This window comes from Oryctolagus cuniculus, chromosome 7 (assembly GCF_051225735.1).
Source record: "Oryctolagus cuniculus isolate XC-2025 breed Fujian yellow rabbit chromosome 7, ASM5122573v1, whole genome shotgun sequence".
NCBI classification, from domain to species: Eukaryota; Metazoa; Chordata; class Mammalia; order Lagomorpha; family Leporidae; genus Oryctolagus; species Oryctolagus cuniculus.
Window position 1 is genome coordinate 137,390,314 of NC_142873.1, and position 23,703 is coordinate 137,414,016.

Genomic DNA, 23,703 nt, shown 5'->3' on the forward strand with positions numbered 1-23,703 from the left:
TGTTTTAAATTCCCATTTCAGGAGTTAAGTACTAACCAATCGGCTAATTTCCTCTTGTCTATCTGGTGCAGATCTTGCTGTAGCCTTGATCATAGTGGAAGTCTGATTGTCTGTTAGCTTTTTGATACATCGTTGCCCTGCCACAATATTACAGACCTATAAGAGGAAATAAGTTTTATGCTAAATGTACAAATCTATTTTTTAAGCTCTTACTCAATGCCAATTACATGTAAAATACAAATTTTAAATTTATTTCATCAAATCGCTTTTCAGTATCATAAAAAAAGTAGTCAACAAAATTCTTTATAATGATTATAAAGAGGAAAAATATATGCAGGATAAAAAGGCAGCAATCATCATACCAAAATGTTGATGGTGATTACATTAGAGTAGCAGGCTTATGAATGAACTTATTCCATATTATTACAGAAAATTTAAAATAAAAATTCCCAAACAGTTCATATTACAAAATAAATGTGAAAGTATGAGATAAGTTATGGACCATGAAAGACTCCAAAAAATAGGGAAGGAGAGACTACTAATAAGCAGCATAAAGGCATTACTTCTAGGGGCAGGTAAGTATGCTTCTGCTCCTGCCCCACTTGCAGACAGGGAAGGTGTGGGTACTTCAGCTGAAGAGTATACTTTTCTCTGAAGTACTGCGCTACAGTTCTTTCCACAGTTTGGCCATTTTCTAACTGTAAAGGAAAGCTGAAAAAACAAGGTAAACATTATCGACTGTTATCCTATTATGAGCCAGCAAAACTCCCAACCCACCACTTAGAGCAAGGTGCTTCTCACTATCCCTGCTCAGACAAATACCATCTTTTCTTACGTTTGATGACTGGCAGGCCTTCTTGTTACATTACAAACACGGTATTTCCGCCTCATTGTTCCACAATGAGTCACTTCAACCTTCAGACCTGTTCCCAACAAGAAAAACAGAAGTTACAGAATTGTCTCATGTAAAATATTTATACTCCTAAAGCCTGTTCACTACTATAAAAATTCAATTCTGAACAGAGAGAAAATCTGTGGTATGATGTGAATTGAACAAATGGTTTTATTTATAATATTGCTACTAATGGTTATAATGGTTATAATCACAATAGACCTTTCCTCTACCCCATCAGCTCCAGACATTAAAAAGTAGAACCATTAAATTTGTAAAGTTCATATATCAAGGGAAAATTTTTCCATTAATAAAAAACATTGTTTGTAATAAAGTCAGGTATTTATTCCAGGAGAAAGAGGAATGAAAGAGGAGTTGCAGTAATACTCAAGGTATTTTGTAACCTTCAAAGTATGTGATATTTAAATGGCCTAAGTCATCACATACCAAATGAAAATCAGAGTTTCCTAAAGTTCAAGGAGGAAGCTCTTCAAAGCTTTATAAAGCTGGAAGAAAAAAAGGCCAGGCCCTTAAAAGTGTAACATAGTGACACAGTTCTTTAAAAACACTGACTACTGGAAATCAAATACAACCAAAATAATTCTTAAAACAGGGTATCCCTTTCTTATGGAATCACTAACCCTTTTTAAAATCTGAAAACAATAACTTAGAAAATGCACATAGTTTAAAACACGAATTTAGGTGTTCCTAGATTCCTGCAGTCCATCTACAGACTCTAGCAATTTGAGGTTCCCAGCCTAGCTCTAGAAAGTGAAGAAATGGGCTTTCAACTATCTGCTGACATTCCTGGGATAAATTTGCTTAAGGAGTGCTGTCAAACAGAATTAGTTCTGAGATGATGGAATGTTCCACATCTGTGCTAATAAGGTGATTACAAGTAATATGTGTTAACTGTTAATGAGCACATGAAATGAGGCTAATACGCCTGAGAAACTGAGATTCCTAATTAGTTCAAATTCAAATAGCAACACATGGCTAGTGGCTATCATACTTGTCGTCCACATAAATGCAGTATTGGAGCCCAGCCCTTTTGAGAAAAGTGAGTGACAATTTTATTGAAGTATAATATAGTGACACAGACCTTTTACAATATTGATTATTCTAAGTCAAATAGAAAAGGATTAATGATCAGACACACAGGGGCTACTAGTCACAAGTAAGCACCTCCATTTCTAAAATTTGTTCTAGACTCCAATGGGTGAGACTCTAAATAAGGATAAATAGAGGACAATTTTTAGTTCCCTGATAATATTTATGGTTGTCATTCTTTGTATTACTATGTTTTATATTTATGATTCCTGCAGTGTCCCTACTAGGAGCAACTTTGTTCCTTAGGGGACATTTGGAGATGCTGAAGACATTTTTGATTACTACAACAGTGGGAAGGGGGAATGCTATTGGCATCCAGTGAGTAGAGGCCAGGGTACTCCTAAGTGCCCTACAGCATAAATAACAGCACCACTCTGCATCCCAGCAAAGAACTACCCAGCCCACAACGTCAGTAGTGCCACATCTGAGAAATCCTGCTAGTGCGTAAGTTATCTTATCTAATTATTAACTATAATATCAAAGTTCTTTCCTAGTAGATAACATTTTCCTCTAGGAGCACAAATCAAGCCATTAAGCACACCCAGTGTCCTGTACTAGAAGGGTATGTATGGGCTTTTCTTGAGAAGTGCTCCTAATTTAGTCAGTGAGTAGTTTTTTGTTACAACTATCTTTATAAAATAAAAATTTAAGATCAATTAAAATATTATGTCCTTATATCATAAGGGAGACTAGAAAATACAAGGGAAGGTCTTATAAGAAGGAAATACCAATAATACGAAGTAAGCAAGATATGCAAATATGTTTGGGGGAAATCACAATAGAAAAATTTTAAAACAAATTTTTGCTATTTGTACCACTTAGCAATTTCTTTTCAAGTCTTCCCCCAAATTAAAATATACTAGTAAGCCTCTACAAGCCTATATAATAAGCTTTTACAAAAAATAAATTGGTACTTTTATATAATATAGTACTTTTACCATATATTCCCCTCAGTATTTCTGTTGTTTAACTACCATGAATTATTGAATGACAAAAAAATTATCCCACTGTTATTATTAAATATTTAGGGGAAGTTCAACTGGAATTTGAATGTATTTCTAAAACTTTATTTGTCATAGCAAACTTTGTTTTAAGAGCTATCATCAAATTCCTCATGCCAGCTAAAAATTAAAACCCAAATACACAGCACAGAACACAAAACTCCGATGCTCTTGAGTTGCTGAGGGAGGAGTACATGATGCACGTTAAAGAACCCTTTTTAAAAAAAGGTCCTTTGGACTCTGAATGGAGAAGAAAATCATCAGCTAATCAGATCGAATCCAGATTTTTCTGCCTCAAATCTGGTATTATAGGGACCTAAGAATTAGACCAAAATCCAGGGACTAGCAAAAAAGTGGAAACTTTAAAATTCTTTGCCCAAGTCCCTCCCCAAACCCTCCATCCAACCAAAAATATTTTTGGTTTAATAAATATTTAACCTATAAACTTGGCTTTACCTTCACTATAACATCAACTTTAACATGCTTTCTAGTCATTTTTTCAGTCATTTCTTTGGGCCCCTGAGCAGCTGAAGTTAAGCTCGAGTCCATGCTCTTCGGGCAGCAGTTGAACCCTGGTTCGGTACATCTCGTGTTCTCTGTGATAGAGTGGTGATATGAGTTGATTGCATAGTTACCGCAAAGTAATGTTAAGTGACTTCATGATATCAGAGGTGGTAACTAAGCAGCAACTCTACTGGATACCATGGCACATAGGTGATCAAATACATAATGGCAGATAATGCACTAACCTCCTGACAATGCTAACTGCGCAGTTTATACGGATCATGAACAGACAATGATGATTGCAAAACAATTATATTGAACAGTTTCTTATTTTGGTACTTATATAATCTGAGATCAATGGGTGCTTATTTCTAAGACAGAAGGATTTCCTTTTAATGTTTTTATTATAATGATTGTCTCTCTTTGTTACTGAATGGTAAAAAATGAATAGGTTACCGGAGCAAGCAGGATGCATTTAGCTACTCTAATTGATTTGGGAAACTGAAAGGTGTTCAGGGAACAAACATGAATGCTTTATTCAAACCACAAGCTGAAAATTATCTGCAATAAATAGGTCAAATCTTAAAATAAAAAACAGCAAGTATATTTAAGATCTAATATTTGAACAGGTTTTAGACTATTCATCCTGATTGGAGAATATCTAATTTCTCTTCATATTTAAATAATAAACTAAATATAGTGGAGTCACATCTTACATGAGGATTGGACTCTAAAATCATTAACAAGACAAGAATTGCACATCATCAAAAATTATACTTTAAAAATCCAGTAAATTGCAGGTATAGTATATATCAGTTTGCACATAAAACTGTACATGTATATCAAAATTGTAGAGAAATATAGATAGATTGATATAAAAAAGTAACCATATGTAAAAAATAAATTTTAGAATACTGTCAAAATTATTTATTTTCTTTTTGGGAAACCATAAGTAAATGAATTTATATGAGTTAAATGTACATATGATGCGGCACCACTAAATAAATTTAGCTACTAAAAATTAGGTATCATGATCAATTTTATAATGTACATCAATTAAATAGCTATCACAACTGTACAATACCACATTAAGCAGGCTATCCCATATTCATAAATTTTCAAAGGAATAAATAAGCCTATCATTTTAGAAAAATAAGGAAATCATTATGCTAGAATATGTTCAAACATTGAGTCTAGTTCTAAAATAATAATATTTTTACAAAATAAGCTTTCTATTTTTAACAGTATTATAGATGCATTTTCCCTTCAGCTGGTAAGGGAAAATATTAACAAAAAATTACTGGTAATGATATTGATTTCATTGGCATATCTTTCATTCAAACACTACCTAAGATGTGATAATAATGAATTTGTTGATAATTTTAATGTATGTAATTATCTGTATTTTTACTGGAGATGTTACAGAGATTTTAATTACAGAAAAACATTTCTATAAAAAGTTATAATATCCATGCATTTTATAGTTAAATTGTTCTACACGTTAATTAATTCACCTTTTATCTCTTTGGTGAATTTTACCCGATGAGAATCAGTCAGAGGTCTTGGTTGTTCATCAATATTATGAATGTCAAGAACTTCACACATGAACTGAATTACAGGTTGTGCTTTGTAGAAGGCAGTGGCAGAAACTAAGAAGAAAAACACAAATAGTACAAATTAATGTCTTAGTAAAAGATTCAAAAATTTCATTTTAGGCTTCATGACAAGTAACTATCTAAGAGTTAAACTGACCCCTTACATACATTTATATACATACACTTACATATGTAAAGATATATATATTTGTTTTCATGCATAATAAACATAAATTTCATATATTAATATATCAATTATAGACAAATATATCCTTAACATATTTTAACTGCAAAATTTAAAGTTTTAATTTCATCTCTGAAGCATAAGAACACAAAGGCTAAATATTACAGCTATTACAGTCTTTCTTTCATCATAAGTAACTGAATCGGCAAGCACCACGGCTCACTAGGCTAATCCTCCGCCTGCGGCGCCGGCACACCAGGTTCTAGTCCTGGTTGGAGCGCCAGATTCTGTCCCAGTTGCTCCTCTTCCAGTCCAGCTCTCTGCTATGGCCTGGAAAGGCAATGGAGGATGGCCCAAGTTCTTGGGCCCTGCACCTGCTTGGGAGACCAGGAGAAGCACCTGGCTCCTGCCTTCGGATCGGCACTGTGCACCAGCCGCAGCGTGCTGGCTGTAGCGACCACTTGGGGGGTGAACCAACGGAAAAAGGAAGACCTTTCCTCTGTCTCTCTCTTTCTCTCTAACTCTGCCTGTCAAAAAAAAAAAAAAAAGTAACTGAATCACCCCAGATGAGAAGGTATTTTTTTTTTAAGATTTTATTTATTTGAGAGGTAGAGTTACAGACAGTGAGAGGGAGAGACAGAGAGAAAAGGCTTCCTTCCGCTGGTTCACTCCCCAAATGGCCACAACAGCCAGAGTTGCACCAATCCCAAGCCAGGAGCCAGGTGCTTCTTCCTGGTTTCCCCATGTGGGTGCAGGAGCCCAAGCATTTGGGCCATCTTCTACTGCTTTCCCAGGCCACAGCAGAGAGCTGGACAGGAAGAGGAGCAGCCAGGACTAGAACCGGTGTCCATATGAGATGCCGGCATGCCGGCACCGCAGGCGGAGGATTAACCTACTGTGCCTTGGCACTGGCCCCTAGATATTATTTCTTTTTCTTTCTTTTTTCTTTTCTTTTTTTTTTTTTTTACCGCCCCCACCCCGGTATTATTTATTAAAAAGGCTTTCTATGCCACTTCAGACTGTTTATCCTTTTTTAAGATTATTATTATTATTGAGAGTTAGAGTTACAGAGAGGGAGGGAGAGACAGAGAAAGGTCTTTGATCCATTGGTTCTCTCCCCAAATGGCTACAATGGCCAGAGCTGGGCTAATTCTGAAGCCAGGAGCCAGGAGCTTCTTCCTGGTCGCCCACGTGGGTACATGGGCCCAAACACTTGGTCCATCTTTTACTGATCTACCAGGCCATAAAATAAGAGCTGGATCAGAAGAGGAGCAGCCGGGACTTAAACCAAGCCCATATGTATTGCCACAGTGTGGGGCCCCTTGTTTATTCTAATGAGAGTTTTTCTTGCCTTGTAATTATTTGAGAAGACAATGGCACCATATGTTGCTGGTGCTAAACCAAGCTACAGGTAGTGATATTAAGGAATATCTTCTAAATGTTACTGAGCAACACTTGGTAGTTTTCTAACAATCAGTATGATTTGTTGGGTTTTGGAAGTTTAAGAAATTTCCACTAAGGGCCAGTGCTGTGGCGCAATGATTTAAGCCCAGCCTGCAGCGCCAGCATCCCATATGGGCGCTGGCTGAGTTCCAGCTGTTCACTTCCGATCCAGCTCCGTGCTAACGCACCTGGGAAAGCAGCAGAGGTCACTCACTTCTTTGCCTTTTTTTTTTTTTTTTAAAGATTTATTTATTTATTTGAAAGTTGGAGTTACGGCCGGTGCCGCGGCTCACTAGGCTAATCCTCCACCTGCGGCGCTGGCACCCCAGGTTCTTGTCCCGGTTGGGGCGCTGGATTCTGTCCTGGTTGCTCCTCTTCCAGTCCAGCTCTCTGCTGTGGCCTGGGAGTGCAGTGGAGGATGGCCCAAGTCCTTGGGCCCTGCACCCGCATGGCAGACCAGGAGGAAGCACCTGGCTCCTGTCTTCGGATTGGTGCAACGCACCGGCTGTAGTGGCCACTTTGGGGGTGAACCAATGGCAAAGGAAGACCTTTCTCTCTGTCTCTCTCTCACTGTATAACTCTGCCTGTCAAAAAAAAAAAAAAAAAAAAGAAAGAAAGAAAGTTGGAGTTACACAGAGAGAGAAGGAGAGGCAGAGAGAGAAAGAGAGAGTCTTCCAACTGCTGGTTCACTCCCCAACTGGCCACAATGGCAGGAGCTGTGCCGATCTGAGACCAGGAGCCAGGAGCTTCTTCTGAGTCTCCCATTCGGATGCAAGGACCCAAGGACTAGGGCCATCTTGTACTGCTTTCCCAGGCCACAGCAGATAGCTGAATTAGAGGTGGAGCAACAGGCACTTGAATCAGTGCCCATATGGGATGCCAGCACTGCAGGCAGCAGCTTTACCCGCTTCGCCACAGCGCCAGCCCCCCCATCACTCATTTCTTAAACACATACTGATAGCTATTCCATGTTAAAAAATCACTGGTGAATACAATGAAAAATACATCTAAAACAGACAATAAGCTATGTGTTTTAACTAACTGATAAAGACTGATACAATTGTAATAGTATGCTGGACATCTTACTCCTAGAAAGCTCTTGGTATGGCCATACTGAAAATAGTAGTGGAGGGGTCAGCGCTGTGGAGTAGCAGGTAAAGCTGCTGCCTGCAGTGCTAGTTACGGGGCTAGCCCCAGCTGTTCCATTTCTGATCCAGCTCTCTGCTATGGCCTAGGAAAGCAGAAGATGGCCCAAGTACTTGGGCCCCTGTACCTGTGTGAGAGACCAGGAAGAAGCTACTGGCTCCTAATCGGGGCAGCTCCAGCCATTGTGGCCATTTGGGGAGTGAAGCAAAGGATGGAAGACCTCTTTCTCTCTTTCTCTCTGCCTCTCTGTGACTCTGCCTTTCAAATAAATAAATCTAAAAAAAAAAAAAAGATATCACTTGCAATCACAATAAAAAATATAAGGCACTTGGAAGAAATGTAACCAAAAGATGCCCAAGACTATAGAAGTAATATTATAGAAGGGCCGGCGCCGCGGCTCACTAGGCTAATCCTCCGCCTAGCAGCGCTGGCACACCGGGTTCTAGTCCCGGTTGGGGCGCCAGATTCTGTCCCAGTTGCCCCTCTTCCAGGCCAGCCCTCTGCTGTGGCCAGGGAGTGCAGTGGAGGATGGCCCAGGTGCTTGGGCCCTGCACCCCATGGGAGACCAGGAAAAGCACCTGGCTCCTGGCTCCTGCCATCGGATCAGCGCGGTGCGCCGGCCGCAGCACGCCGGCCGCGGCGGCCATTGGAGGGTGAACCAACGGCAAAGGAAGACCTTTCTCTCTGTCTCTCTCTCTCACTGTCCACTCTGCCTGTCAAAAAAAAAAAAAAAAAGTAATATTATAGAAGATTTAAATAAATGGAATACATCCTATTAATATAAATTATACCCAAAATAATCTGCCAATTCTAAGCAATTTCAGTCAAAATACCAACAGGAGGTAACCCTCTCACCCCCTGGAATTTAAGAAGCTGACACTATAAATAAAAATGAAGACGCAATGAAACAAAAATAGCCAAGATAATTCTTAAATAACATGTATCCTATCATCCATCAAGATTTGTTCCAATAACATTCAAACCAAGGGACTATGGGGAGAGAAATACAGGTAACCACAATCAACTTGAAAGTCTACCTTACAGGGCCGGCGCCGCGGCTCACTAGGCTAATCCTCCGCCTTGCAGCGCCGGCACACCGGGTTCTAGTCCCGGTCGGGGCGCCGGATTCTGTCCCGGTTGCCCCTCCTCCAGGCTAGCTCTCTGCTATGGCCCAGGAGTGCAGTGGAGGATAGCCCAAGTCCTTGGGCCCTGCACCTGCATGGGAGACCAGGAAAAGCACTTGGCTCCTGGCTTTGGATCAGCGCGGCCATTGGAGGGTGAACCAACGGCAAAAGGAAGACCTTTCTCTCTGTCTCTGTCCACTCTGCCTGTAAAAAAAAAAAAAAAAAAGTCTACCTTACAGCATAAACAGAAGCAAATCCCTATTCAGAGAACTAAATATAAAAAGGAAAATAAATATTAGAAAATGTAGAATTTGATATTAGAGGTAAAGAGAATTTCTTAAGATACAAAAAGAGAAAAACATGCCATAAAGAAAACTTTAAAAAAAGCCATACATTAGTAGAAGGCATGTACAATATTTATAACAAACAAATAATTAGTATCTAGCATATGCAAAGAGTTCCTACAAATCAAGATAAAACAATAAATAATGGCAATGGTGGGAAGGCTGGCATTGTGGCTTAACGAGATAAGCTGCTGCCTTGTGAGTGCTGGTTTGAGTCCTGGCTGCTCCACTTCTAATGCAGCTCCCTACTAATGCAACTGGGAAAGCAGCAGAAAATGGCCCAAAGGCTTGGACTGGGCCCCTGCCATCCTCGTGGGAGACCCAAATGGAGGTCCAAGTTTTTGGCTTAGGCCTGGCCCAGTCCTGGCTGTTTCAACCATTTGAGGAGTGAACCATCGGATGAAGATCTCTATCTCTGCCATTTAAATAAATAATCTTTTTTTTAAAGCAATAGACATAAGCAGACATTTCATAGAAGAGAACATCTACATTCCAAAAAATTCTAATACTTCACTAATCATCTTATTCATAGTTAAGAAAATATATACAAGAGCACCTCAAAAAGAGTGAAGGTATGGAAATTTGTCCTAGTGGTTAAGGTACTATTGGGACATCTGCATCCAATATTAGGGTGCCTCTATTTAATGCCTGCCTGCTCTGTCTCTTGACTGCAACTTTCTGTTTATATACACCCTGGTTGGTGGTCATAATGACTCAAGTAACTGGGTTCTTGCCACTTATGCAGGAGGCCTGGATTGAGTTCTCTATCCCCAGCCTCAGCCCAGACTAGTCTCAGCCACTGCTGGTATTGTGGGAGTGAACCAGTGAATGGGAGCTCTCCATGTGTATCTGTCTGCCTCTCAAATAAGCAAGCAAACAAAAAGATGTTTATATTGGTGCAATAATTTTGAAATTCATGCACAGTTTTTTCATAATACACATTTTCCATGAACTTTTTGAGGACTCCGTATACATGGGTTTCAAAAATTTTTTGTACTAAAATACATTAATTCTATAATTGTTAATTACTGTTAAAATTAATTTTACTTTTTAAAAAAGATTTATTTGAAAAGCAGAGTTACAGAGAGAGGGTGAAGCAGAGAGAGAGAGAGAGAGAGAATCTTCCATCCACTAGGTCACTCCCCCAAATGGCTGCAATAGCTGGAGCTGGGCAGATCCAGAGCCAGGAGCCAGGAGTTTCTTCTTGGTCTCCCACGTAGATGCAAGGGCCCAAGACTTGGGCCATATTCTGCTTTCCCAGGTGCATTAGCAGGGAGCTGGATTGGAAATGGAGCAGCTGGGACACAAATCAGTGCCCATATAAGATGCTGGTGCCACAGGTGGTGGCTTAACCCACTGTAGCACTGTGCTGGCCCCAAAAAGATATATTTGTTCGAAAGGCAGAGTTACAGAGGAGAGGGAGTGAGAGCGAGAGCAAGTGAGAATCTTCCATCCACAGATTCACTCCCCAAATCACCTTAACTGGCTGAAGCCAGGAGCCTGGAAATCCATCTACAACTCCCATGTAGTGGCAGGAGCCTAAGCACCTGGGCCGTCTTCCACTGCTTTCCCAAGTGCAACAGAAGGGAGCTGGATTAGAAATGGAGCATCCAGGACTTAAACTGGTGTTCATATGGGCTGCTGTATAGAGGATTAACCTGCTGTGTCACAGTGTTAGCCCCACATACTGATTTTTTTAATATATTTTTTGCCAGGCAGAGTTAGACAGTGAGAGAGAGAGAGAGAGAGAGACAGAGTTATAGACAGTGAGAGAAAGACAGAAAGAAAGGTCTTCCTTCCGTTGGTTCACTCCCCTAATGGCTGCTATGGCTGGCGCTGCACCCATCCAAAGCCAGGAGCCGGGTACTTCCTCCCAGTCTCCCATGCGGGTGCAGGGACCCTAGCACTTGGGTCATCCTCTGCTGCCCTCCCGGGCCACAGCAGAGAACTGGACTGGACGAAGGGCAACCAGGACTAGTACCCGGCACCCCAACTGGGACTAGAACCCGGGATGCCAGCGCCGTAGGCAGAGGATTAGCCAAGTGAGCCACGGTGCCAGCCCCACATAATGATTTTTTTTAAAAAGACTTTATTTATTTATTTATTTGAGAGGCAGAGTTCCAGATAGAGAGGAAGAGCCAGAGAGAAAGGTCCTCCGTCTTCTGGTTCACTCCCCAAAAGGCCACAATGGCCTAAACTGAGCTGATCCAAAGACAGGAGCTTCTTCTGGGTCTCCCATGCAGGTGCAGAGGCCCAAGCACTTGGGTCATCTTCCAATGCTTTCCCAGGCCATTAGCAGAGAGCCAGATTGGAAGAGGAACAGCCGGGACATGAACCGTGCCCATATGGCATGTTGGTACCACAGGTGGAGGCTTAGCCCACTACACCACAGCACTGGCCCCCAAAATGATTTTTTATGGTAATAATTAGTGAGCGCTTTATCTGCTTTGGAGGTCACGTTAAACATCTCTATTTCTTACATCACCTTGTACAACAAAATACTCAGGAAATATTGATAAAGGATTGCTTGTATTTTCATGTAAAAAGTCACATGTTTATCAAAATGCATAAAATAGAAATCTGCCACTTAAGAAGTTACTATAAAGTGAATATCCATGTAATCAACACTCAGATCAGGAACTAAATATTGCCAGAACCCTAGAAGCCTTTTTGCTAGCCCCTTCCCAGCTCTTTCTCCTTTAAAGGTAACCAAAATTTTGACTTCTAAGGTAATCATTTCCTTTTCTTTATAGATTTATTTATTTATTTATTTTGACAGGCACAGTGGACAGTGAGAGAGAGACAGAGAGAAAGGTCTTCCTTTTGCCGTTGGTTCACCCTCCAATGGCCGCCGCGGCCGGTGCACCATGCCGTGGGGTGCAGGGCCCAAGCACTTGGGCCATCCTCTACTGCACTCCCTGGCTACCGCAGGGAGCTGGCCTGGAAGAGGGGCAACCGGGACAGAATCCGGCGCCCCTACCGGGACTAGAACCCTGTGTGCCGGCACCACAAGGCAGAGGATTAGCCTAGTGAGCCGTGGCGTCGGCCTTCTTTATAGATTTATACAAACACATATCCTAATTCTCCTAGTTCTCATTATTTCATGTAACTGGAAACATAAAGGTGTAATCTTTTCAAGACTTTCCCTGAAGAGTGCTTCTAACTCATCCGTATTAATTGAATGTAACTAGTTTCTTCATTTTCACTGATGCATAACTGTTGAAGAAATATCCTAGATACCTTTGTGTTGGTACCTTTCTTTGGTTATTATGAATAATGCTACAACATTCATAGATGTCTTTTTGATGTGCACACACAAATTTCCCTAGTAGAACAGACTGCATCTGGGAGTGGAATTGCTGGATCACGAGGGGCAGGTAGCTCTAACTTTCTTAGGTAACACCAGACTCTTCCACAGTGGTTTTAACAACTGACCCACTCACAAGCAGTGTGTAAGAGTCACTATTGTGTCAAATTCTCACCATTTGTTAGTATTGTCAGAACTGAAATACAGCCTTTCTAGTGAGTGTGTAGATACATATTTTTGAAATAATTCTGAAATATAACTTCATATAACAAAATAATTTTAAGTATAAAGTTGAATGATTTTGACAGAGCATTGCAAATTTCTGTGCTTTCTGTCACTTTATATGAGTTCCTTCCACAAGCACTCCAGGTAACGCACTTATCTGTGTCCTTTCATAACAGATTAACTGATTCCAGAATTTCATATAAAATGGAATTATATACCACACAGGCCACTTTGTGTTTGGTTTCTTCTACACGTTAATTTGTTGAGTTTCATCCATACTGTATGAATTAATAGACTATTTTAAATTTTTATTGAAATGCATGTGTATATAATAAAATATATATAATAAGAAATATAAAGTCTGCTGGCTCACTCCCCAGTATGCATATAAGTAGGAAGCTGATCAGAAGATGATGCAGCCTGGATTGGAGCCAGGCACTCTGATATGGGATGTGACTTAACCTACCCATAGATTGTTCTTTTCAATTTCTGGGCAGCATTCTGTTGAGTGAGATTACACTTGGTTTCTCATTTGGATGTTCTGCTCTTGTTGGCACTTTGGAGTTTCCAGTTTCTAGCTATTATGAACATGGAAACATACATGTACAAATCTAGGTGTAAACATAAATTCTCATTTCTCTTGGGTAAATAAAGACGTAGGGACATAATTGTGGGTCATATGGGAAGAGAAACTGACAAAGGATTTTTCAAAGTGGTTGTACCATTTCATACTCTACTTCAGTTGCTCCAAGTCCTTGTCAACACACGGTCTTGCCAGCCTTTTAGCCAATCTAGTGGGTATGAAGTGGCATCTCTTTGTGGTTATTTGTATTTCCTATAGGTCTAATGATATTTACCATATTCTCAATTGCTCATTGGCCATTTACTTATCTTTTCTGAAGAATCTGTGTTGAATCACTATTTTTCCCATTATCTTATGTGTTTTTTCATATATGAGTTTGGAATATAAGTCTTTTTGCTCAGATATATATTTTACAAAAACTGTTTTCTCAGAGATGTCATGCCTTTTGATATTTTTTAAAAGTTTGTTTGAAAGGCAGAGACACAGAGATACAGAGAAATTCATGCATGTATACAGAGGGGGATTTTCCATCTGTGGGTTCATTCTCCAAATGTCCCAGGAGCCCAGAACCAAATCCAGGTCTCTCACATGAGTGGCAGGGACCCAAGTACTTGAGCCATCATCACCTGCAGCCTCCCAAGATGTGCATTAGCAGGAACTGGATTAGAAGCAGAGGCAGAACTCTAACCAGCCACTCTGATATGGGATGCAGGCATCCCAACCACCACCTTAACAGGCCAAATGCCCAGCACTTACATTTTTAAAAAAGTTGCACAGGATTTCAATTGCATTGAGCTTACCAAGTTTATGGATCAATTATATTGCTTATAAATCAATTTGGGGAGAATGATATCTTTTTTTTTAAAGAATTCTTTTTATTATTTTATTTTATTTTTTATTTTTTTGACAGGCAGAGTGGACAGTGACAGAGAGAGAGAGACAGAGAGAAAGGTCTTCCTTTGCCATTGGTTCACCCTCCAATGGCCGCCGCGGCCGGCGCGCTGTGGCCGGCACACTGCGCTGATCCGAAGCCAGGAGCCAGGTACTTATTCTGGTCTCCCATGGGGTGCAGGGCCCAAGCGCTTGGGCCATCCTCCACTGCACTCCCTGGCCATAGCAGAGAGCTGGCCTGGAAGAGAGGCAACCGGGACAGAATCCGGTGCCCCAACCGGGACTAGAACCCAGTGTGTCGGCGCCGCTAGGCGGAGGATTAGCCTAGTGAGCCGTGGCGCCGGCCAGAGAATGACATCTTAAGAATTTGAGTCTTCCGGTTCAAGTACATGATATGCCTCTTTATATATTTCTCAATAATGCTTTGTAGCCTTTAACATAGGGGCCTTGGACATCTTTCCTTGAATTTATTCCTAAATATTACATGTCTTGATGTTATCATAAACAGTCCTTAGTTTCTCCTCATTTTTCCAAATACTGAATTTGTTATATTGCTGGTATTCATTTTTTTGCTAGTATTCACTTTTGTATATGCAACAAGTATATTGTCATTGTGCTAACAATCTAATTCTCATAGGATTTTTTTATATGGGTTTCTGCAGTTTTATTTCTTCCTTCACAATATTGTCTTCTTTTTCTTGCTCACCAGTGACTGAGGCTGCCAGTATAATACTGGATATAATTAATGACAGCAACATCATTGCCTTGTTGTTCATCTTCGGCTGAAACTGTTTAATCTTTTCACCATATAAATGAAACATAAGCCTGTATATTTTCACAGATTTGTAAGCTGAAGAAGTTTCCTTTCATTCCTAGTTTGCTGTAAATATTTATCAAGGGAATTAAATGTGTCAAATGGTCTTCCGATGTGTTGAGAGTATTCTATATATTTCTAGTATTCTAGCTTCAAAAATGAGTTTTTGGAAGTCTTCTATTTTATCAAATAATTTGTGAAAGGCTAGTATTATTTTGTTCTTAAATGTTAGCTAAAATTTACCAGTGAAGTAATTTGGGACTGGAGTTGTCTTTATGAGAAGAAACTATGATTCAATTTCTTTGCAACTGGGTTACTTAGACTATACTAGAGTCAATTTTAGTAAAGTTGTCCTTGTTAAGGAATTTGTTTAACCTAAGATATCAAATTATTTGGTATAAGCTGTTCATCACATTGCCTTATTAGTGTGTTTTAAAATGTTTATTTTCATTTACTTGAAAGGCAGAGTGACAGAGAAGGAGATCTTCTATCTGCTGTTTCACTCCTGGAATTTCCCCAACAGCCAGGGTTGGGTCAGGCCAAAGTCAGGAGCCTGGAACTCCATCAGGGCCTTCCATGTGGGTGGCAGGTACCCAAATACTTGAAGATGCATTAGCAGGAAGCTGGATGGGAAGTACAGTAGACAGGCCTCAAATCAGCACTGATATATGGTATGGCCACATCCCAAGTGGCAGCTTAGTCTGCTGTGCTACCACGCCTGCCCCTTCCTTGTTAACTTTTTAATTCTGAAAGACCTTCAATGATACCCCTCTTTTTTCCCCTGATACTGGTACTGCTTTTTTCTAGAGTTTATTTTATTAATTACTCTGTTTTTAAAAAATTTATTTGGGCCGGCGCTGCGACTCACTAGGCTAATCCTCCGCCTAGCGGCGCCGGCACACCGGGTTCTAGTCCCGGTCGGGGCATCGGATTCTGTCCCGGTTGCCTCTCTTCCAGGCCAGCTCTCTGCTGTGGCCAGGGAAGGCAGTGGAGGATGGCCCAAGTGTTTGGGCCCTGCACCCCATGGGAGACCAGGATAAGTACCTGGCTCCTGCCATCGGATCAGCACGGTACGCCGGCTGCAGCGCGCTGGCCGCGGCAGCCATTGGAGGGTGAACCAACGGCAAAGGAAGACCTTTCTCTCTGTCTCTGTCTCTGTCTCTCTCTCACTGTCCACTCTGCCTGTCAAAAAAAAAATTTATTTGACAGACAGTGAGAGAGAGAGAGAGAGAGAGAGAGAGAGAGAGAAAGGTCTTCCCTCCATTGGTTCACCCCCAAAATGGCTGCTATGGCTGGAGCTATGCCGATCTGAAGCCAGGAGCCAGGTGCTTCCTCCTGGTCTCCTATGTGGGTGCAGGGGCCCAAGCACTTGGACCATTCTCCATTGCCTTCAGCAGAGAGCTGGACTGGAAGAGGAGCATTCGGGACTAGAACCCGGCGCCAGCCCCTCATTAATTACTCTTAAGCAACAAGTGGCTTCACTGATTTTCTGTACTGTTTGACTAATTTTGCTCTGATCTTTAGTATTTATCTTCTACTTTGTGCTTAACTGGCTCTTCTTTTTCTAGTTAGCTTAAGATAGAAACTGTATAGTAGCCAGCTTTTAGGATGGGCCCCAGGGAGCCTTGACTTAAAGAATTTACAGCTTTGTATAGTTCCTTCTCACATGAACATACTGGATCATTGCAGCCAGTGGAGCATTGTGAAAACAGCAGAATGCAACTTTCATTGCTAGGTCTTAATTGTATTGCAGCTCTTGTCTTCGCTCGCATGGCTTACTTGCTCGGGAGAAGCCAGCCGTAAGGCTGTGAAGACACTCAGCCCTATGGAGAGGTCCTATGGTAACAAACAACTGAGGTCTCCAGAATTAACTTGCTAACAATTGACTGGATCCTTCTGCAAGCGGGTCTTCCCAGCCCCAGTAAGCCTCCAGATGAACGAATTCTCATGAGGGGCCCTGAATCAGAACCAGCCAGATAAGCCTCTCGTAAATTCCTAACTCATAGAAACTGTGTGAGACAGTGTTTACTGTTTTCAATCATTAAGTTTGGGGGCAATTTGAAATGTAGCAATAGATAACTAATAAAATAAGACTTAATCACTCACTTAAACTTTACTAAGTATCTATCGTATCACAGATTTTTTTTTTCTGAGTTAGAATTTAGAGATGAAACAAACCCTTGCCCTTTAAGAACAGATTCTAGATTAAGACGGCAGATGGAACATGACCTTCTTGCAAAAGAAAAAAGGAGGCATAAACATGGAAAGAGGGGAGAACAGAATAGTAAATATATCAATGTTTTGGAATTTAGAAAGTTAACTAGGCAAGTTGTAACTGACAAATCAGACCCTCGAAAATGGTACCACAAGCTAGCTGTGTTGGGAAAGGTAAGGACCAAGTACACTATAGAACCCTAAAATGGCACAAGGGGCAGTACCAGGTACCTCTGAAACTAGTGGGAAAAAGATGGGGGTGGTGCAGAAAACTAAAGAGAAAAGTAGTTTGAGAAGCAAGTAGAGTCCCAGATGCCCTGACCAGGTCCACACTGCAGAAAAGCTGCTGTTTCTTCATCCTTTACGTAGATCTGGATGCTTACGTTCTGAGAAAGGTAAAATGAAAGCCCTCTGGACACTAGGCACAGACACATAATCCTCTCAACAGCACCAAAACAAAGGATTAAATGACAGTAAACCTACTAAACACTGAATTTAGAAATCCCACCAGCCAGAATCCCCAACTTGGCTTTCAGAATGTAGGCAACCAGACTGTTACACTTCAGGCAGGAGTTTGGAAGACTCATCTTTGGGGAGCTTGAGTGGCCAAGAGGAGATGAAAGGATTCTCAGATTTCCCCATGTAGCCCGCTGAAATCACCTATGATGAAGCTCAGACAACAAGCCCATCCACACATTCAGAGCTTCCACTGTTTCAGATTCCCACTGAATCATGCCCAGATCTATGGTACTAGAAAGCCTTCAAAATAGAAGACAGAGAGCAAAACAAACATAAAGGAATTCTGATGCACCACAGGTATGCACAACTCCAAAATAATTTATGCTTACTGAGCTAAGAAGGAGACTGCATCTGTGCAACAAGAACAATATGCCATAAAATATAAAATTCAGCAAATAAAAAATAGGAATAAAAATATATTAGAAGTGAAGAAGTGAATAAAAGGTTAGAAGATGAAGCTGAGGAAATTTTCCAGAAAGTAAAGCAAAACAAGGAAATAAAAAGACAATGGATACATACTTAAGATGGGTGAATTTTATAATATGTAAATTAAACAAATCTCAATATAGCTATTTAAAAAATGAAGTAACGCTGTCAAATGTCTGAAGGAAATTTCCAACACGGAAATTCAGTTGAAGCATATTGGAATTTGTTGATATGATAATTTTCCAATATGTACATTGCAAAAAAATTTGAACTTTTTTCTCATGAAGATTCTGAAAATTAACAAAAATAAGGGGGCCAGCACGGTAGCGCAGTAGGTTAATCCTCCGTCTGCAGTGCTGGCATCCCATATGGGTGCTGGTTCTAGTCCTGGATGCTCCTCTTCCAATCCAGCTCTCTGCTATGGTCTGGGAAAGCAGTAAAAAATGGCTCAAGTCCTTGGGCCCCTGCATCGATGTGGGAGACGGGAGGAAGCTCCTGGCTCCTGGTTTTGGATCGGCACAGCTCCGGCCGTTGCAGCCATTTGGGGAGTGAACCAACGGATGGACGACATTTCTGTCTCTCCCTCTCACTGTAACTCTACTTCTCAAATAAATAAATAAAATCTTAAAAAAAAAAGAAAGCAGGCGCCGCGGCTCAATAGGCTAATCCTCTGCCTAGCGGCGCCGGCACACCGGGTTCTAGTCCCGGTCAGGGCGCCAGATTCTGTCCCGGTTGCCCCTCTTCCAGGCCAGCCCTCTGCTGTGGCCAGGGGGTGCAGTGGAGGATGGCCCAGGTGCTTGGGCCCTGCACCCCATGGGAGACCAGGAAAAGCACCTGGCTCCTGGCTCCTGCCATCGGATCAGCGCGGTGTGCCGGCCGCAGCGCACCGGCCGCGGCGGCCATTGGAGGGTGAACCAACGGCAAAGGAAGACCTTTCTCTCTGTCTCTCTCACTGTCCACTCTACCTATCAAAAAAAAAAAAAAAATTAAAAAAAAAAAAAAGAAAAAGAAAAGGTGTAGAAAAGGAAATAAATATTGTTACAGAAGCAAGACAAAAGGAATTCTCCAAGGTCAGCACCGTGGCTCAACAGGCTAATCCTCTGCCTTGCGGCACTGGCACACCGGGTTCTAGTCCTGGTCGGGGCGCCGGATTCTGTCCTGGTTGCCCCTCTTCCAGGCCAGCTCTCTGCTGTGGCCCGGGAGTGCAGTGGAGGATGGCCCAAGTGCTTGGGCCCTGCACCCCATGGGAGACCAGGATAAGTACCTGGCTCCTGCCTTCGGATCAGAGCAGTGCGCCAGCCACGGCAGCCATTGGAGGGTGAACCAACGGCAAAGGAAGACCTTTCTCTCTGTCTCTCTCTCTCACTGTCCACTCTGTCAAAATAAATAAATAAATAAATCAAAATAAAAAAATAAAAAGAAAAAAAAAGGAATTCTCCAGGGCAATAGCAAAGTGTGATTTCAAGAGAACAACTATGTACCAAAATGTAAAAGGCACACTCAGGAGCTGCCGCTGTGGCACAGCGGGTAAAGCTATCGTCTGCAATGTTGGCATCCCATAGAGGCACCAGTTAGAGTTACAGCTGCTCCACTTCCGATCCAGCTCTCTGCTATGGCCTGGGAAAGCAGTGGAAGATGGCCCAAGTTCTTGGGCTCCTGAGCCGGAGTGGACAGACCTAGAAGCTCCTGGCTCCTGGCTCTGGATTGGCACAGCTCCAGTCGTTGCAGCCATTTGTGGAGTGAACCAGCGGCTGGAAGACCGCTCTCTCTGCCTCTCTGTAACTCTGCCTTTCAAATAAATAAGTAAATCTTAAAAAAAAAAAAAAGCACACTCAATCGCACTGAAACGGTGTGAATCAAGAAAAAGATTTGATGAAGGCTATCACTGAGTTCCTTTATACTGTTTTTCTGCCTTTTTTTTTTTAAAGATTTATTTATTTATTTGAAAGCCAGAGTAATAGAGATAAAGATCTTCCATCTGCTTGTATACTCCCCAAATGGCCAAAACAGCCAGGTATGCGCCAGGCTGAAGGTAGGAGCCAGAACCTCCATCCTAGTGTCCCACATTGGTGGCAGAGCCCCAAGGACTTGGGCCATCTTCCGGCTGCTTTCTCAGGCGCATTAGCAGGAAGCTGGACTGGAAGCACAGAGTAGCTGGGGCTTGAATCCGTACTCCAGTGTGAGATGCCAGCATCACAAATAGCAAGCAGGCCCCTATATACTGTTTTCCTAATGTGAGGACAGACTGCCTGAGTAAGCCTGCCCCAGACACCTTTAGTTGGCCTTGCTTGACCACATGTTCATAAAGTCCTTGCGTGAATCAGCTGATAACTCTCATTCCAACCCCCAACAAAATGTTCTGCTTTGATCTACTTCTGAAAGGACTAATTTGAATATTATAAAATTAAATTATTTCTTAATCTTGGTAAGCTTATAAATGAACTCAAGGCAAACAAAAATAGCAAGGCTAATATTGTGATTAATAAATTATTTATAGGAAGTCTGTTTTCCTTGCAGAGAAAACAAATTCAGTATAAGCTTCTGGCTCTTAAGTACAGATAAATTATAAAAACTAAATTCTGTAATCATTTATACACGATGACCACTCTTTGCCAGAAGCAAAATGGGCACTGAATATTTTATAGAAAGCTACTTTTTATTGAACAGCACAAGAAAGTAAGGAAAAAAATTGTTTTAAGACTGAGATGTCCGAGATTGCCTGCCAGGAGTCTTCGTAAGTGATGCAGTACAGAGCTATGAATATTAAGTGCGTAAGTTTGAGTCAGAGAAGTTGACCTCTACCATTTAACTACCAACCATGTGATTTTGGACAAGTGACTTTGTCTCTAAACTTCAGCTGAGGGTATCATCTAACTCACATAGTGGTGGTGCAATAATTTATGTGAAATGCCTAGCATTCGTTCTTATATATAGTAAATGCTAAATAAAAATATCTTAAGGAGATATAATTAATAAACATCAGATTCACTGTGATGCTCTTCAAATGTGTGTATTACAATAACAAAATGCAGTTAGTTTGGCTTGAAGGCAGGCTAAACTAAAGAAATATTTGGCATTTCATCAAACCTAGATACTACTGATGGTAAGATGCAGCAGTATTTTATGTATCTTTAAAAATGGAACCTGTTGGGGACAGCACTGTGGCTCACTTGGTTAATCCTCTGCCTGCGGCACCGGCATCCCATATGGGTGCCGGGTTCTAGTCCTGGTTGCTCCTCTTCCAGTCCAGCTCTCCGCTGTGGCCCGGGAGGGCAGTGGAGGATGGCTCAAGTGCTTGGGCCCTGCACCTACATGGGAGACAGGAGGAAGCATCTGGCTCCTGGCTTCGGATCAGCGCACCGCTGGATGTAGCGGCTGTTTGGGGGGTGAACCAACAGAAGAAGGATCTTTCTCTCTGTCTCTCTCTCTCTAACTCTATCTGTCCAAAAAAAAAAAAAAAAAAGAAACCTGTCAATTTAATTGTGGCAAATCATCGATAATAAGATATATAATCCATTTCAGAAATGTTGAAATGTAAACAAAAAATTAGTCTTAGGTTGATAAAATACAGTAAGTTTAATCACACAGTTGAAAATTAGTATATTAAATAGTAGTAGAACCATCATTCTCAAGACAAGTTTAGTCATAATTAGAGAAAACTACATCACCTCCTTTCTTAGAGTACTTTTCCCTGCTTATCTCTCCCATCAATCTCACCCAGCTCCCATCTGCCAGTTCCTTCAGGGAAACGTTCCTCAAAGAGACTAGAATAGATCCCTGTTACGTGTTTCCATTGTACTTGGTATTCTCTTCTGCAGAATTTATATTCCTCATAGCCAGTCTTCCCCATTTGATTTTAAGTTCAATGATGGCTGTTTTGTTCAATGCAGAATACCAGTACAAGGGGTGCAAAATCAAAATCAAGGAAACAAGAAAAGAAATATAAGTAAGGGGTTTGTGCGATATTTCTTCTCATTACTGGTAATTAGTAAATAAGCCCTTGGTACAGCCATATTGAAAATAGTAGTTAAGGGTCTGGTGCTGTGGCATAGCAGGTAAAGCTGCCACCTGCAGTGCTGGCATCCCAAATGGGCGCAGGTTAGAGTCCTGGATGCTCCACTTCTTCTTCTTTTTTAGATTTATTTATTTATTTGAAAGTTATAGAGAGGCAGAGCCAGAAAGAGAGAGATCTTCCATCTGCTGGTTCATTCCCCAAATGACTGCAACAGGCGGAGTTGGGCCGATTTGAAGCCAGGAGTCAGGAGCTAGCTTCTTCTGGGTCTCCCACGTGGGTGCAGTTGGATCAGAAGTGGAGCAGGGGCCGAAGTTGTGGCATAGCAGGTAAAGCCACTGTCTGCAGTGCCAAAATCCCATATGGGCGCCAGTTTGAGACCCAGCTACTATGGCCTGGGAAAGCAATAGAAGATGGCCAAAGTCCTTGGGCCCCTGCACCTGTGTGGGAGACCCGGAAGAAGCTCCTGGCTCCTGGTTTCAGACTGGCACAGCTCAGGCTGTTGCGGGCTGCTGCGGCCATCTAAGGAGTGAACCAGCAGATGGAAGACCTCTCTTTCTCTCTCTGCCTCTCAAATAAATAAATAAATCTTAAAAAAAAGGGGGGGGGGGAATAGTGGAGGTTCCTTAGAAAATTAAAAATGTCACAACCATATGATTCAGCAATACTTCTGAATTTATACCCAAAACCACAACCTCAAAGAGACATCTGCACTCCCACATTTACTGCAGCATTTTCCACAATGGCTATGATATGGAAACAACCTAAATGTCCATCAACAGATGAGTGGACAAAGCAAATAAGATATTTTCATATGTAATGGAATGTTATTCAGTCTTAAAAAACAAGAAGTCTTGCCATTTGGGACAACATAAATGAACCTGGGTGTATGTTAGGTGAACTAAGCTAGATATAGGAAAATAAATACTGCATGATGTCACTCGTAGGTGGAACTTAAACAAGGGTAGAATGGTAGTAACCAAGGACTGGGAGTGTAGGAAATGGGGAAATGTTAGTCAAAGGGCACAAATTTTCAGTTGTAAGTTTTGGAGACCTAACGTACAGTAAGGTGGATACAGTTAATAATAATAAATTGTACACTGGAAACTTGCTGAGAGTAGATCTCAAGTGTTCTTGTCTCACACATGCACACAAACAGAAACACAAAGGTAACTATGTGAAGTGAGATATGTTAATTAGCTTAACTGTAGTAATCATTTCACAATGTATACATATTATTGAAAGTCATGCTGTACACTTAAACATATACAATTTTAACTGTCAATGATACTTCAATAAAGCTAGGGGAAAAAATAAACTCATTTGAACATTTTAAGCTGTGTTTTCATTTCCTTTAGATACCTGGGAT

At 41.3% G+C, this 23,703-nt stretch overlaps 1 protein-coding gene across 6 annotated transcripts in view; it reads right to left on the reverse strand.

The window, feature by feature from the left end:
* AGO3 (argonaute RISC catalytic component 3) overlaps nt 1–23,703 on the reverse strand; it is a 138,041-nt gene that overhangs the window by 42,990 nt on the left and 71,348 nt on the right. For 5 of the 6 annotated variants that reach the window (XR_016211118.1, XR_016211119.1, XM_008273686.5 and 2 more), the window contains 4 exons: nt 5,022–5,156; nt 836–923; nt 564–711; nt 37–156 (listed from right to left, as the gene is read on the reverse strand). Coding sequence is in view for 4 of the 6 variants with exons in the window: in XM_008273686.5 (XP_008271908.2) it covers nt 37–156; nt 564–711; nt 836–923; nt 5,022–5,156 (491 nt within the window). In the remaining 2 variants the exon portion in view is untranslated. Of the gene's footprint in view, nt 1–36; nt 157–563; nt 712–835; nt 924–3,459; nt 3,591–5,021; nt 5,157–23,703 lie in introns of those variants that run through there. The other variant, XM_089301028.1, reaches the window with a different exon arrangement.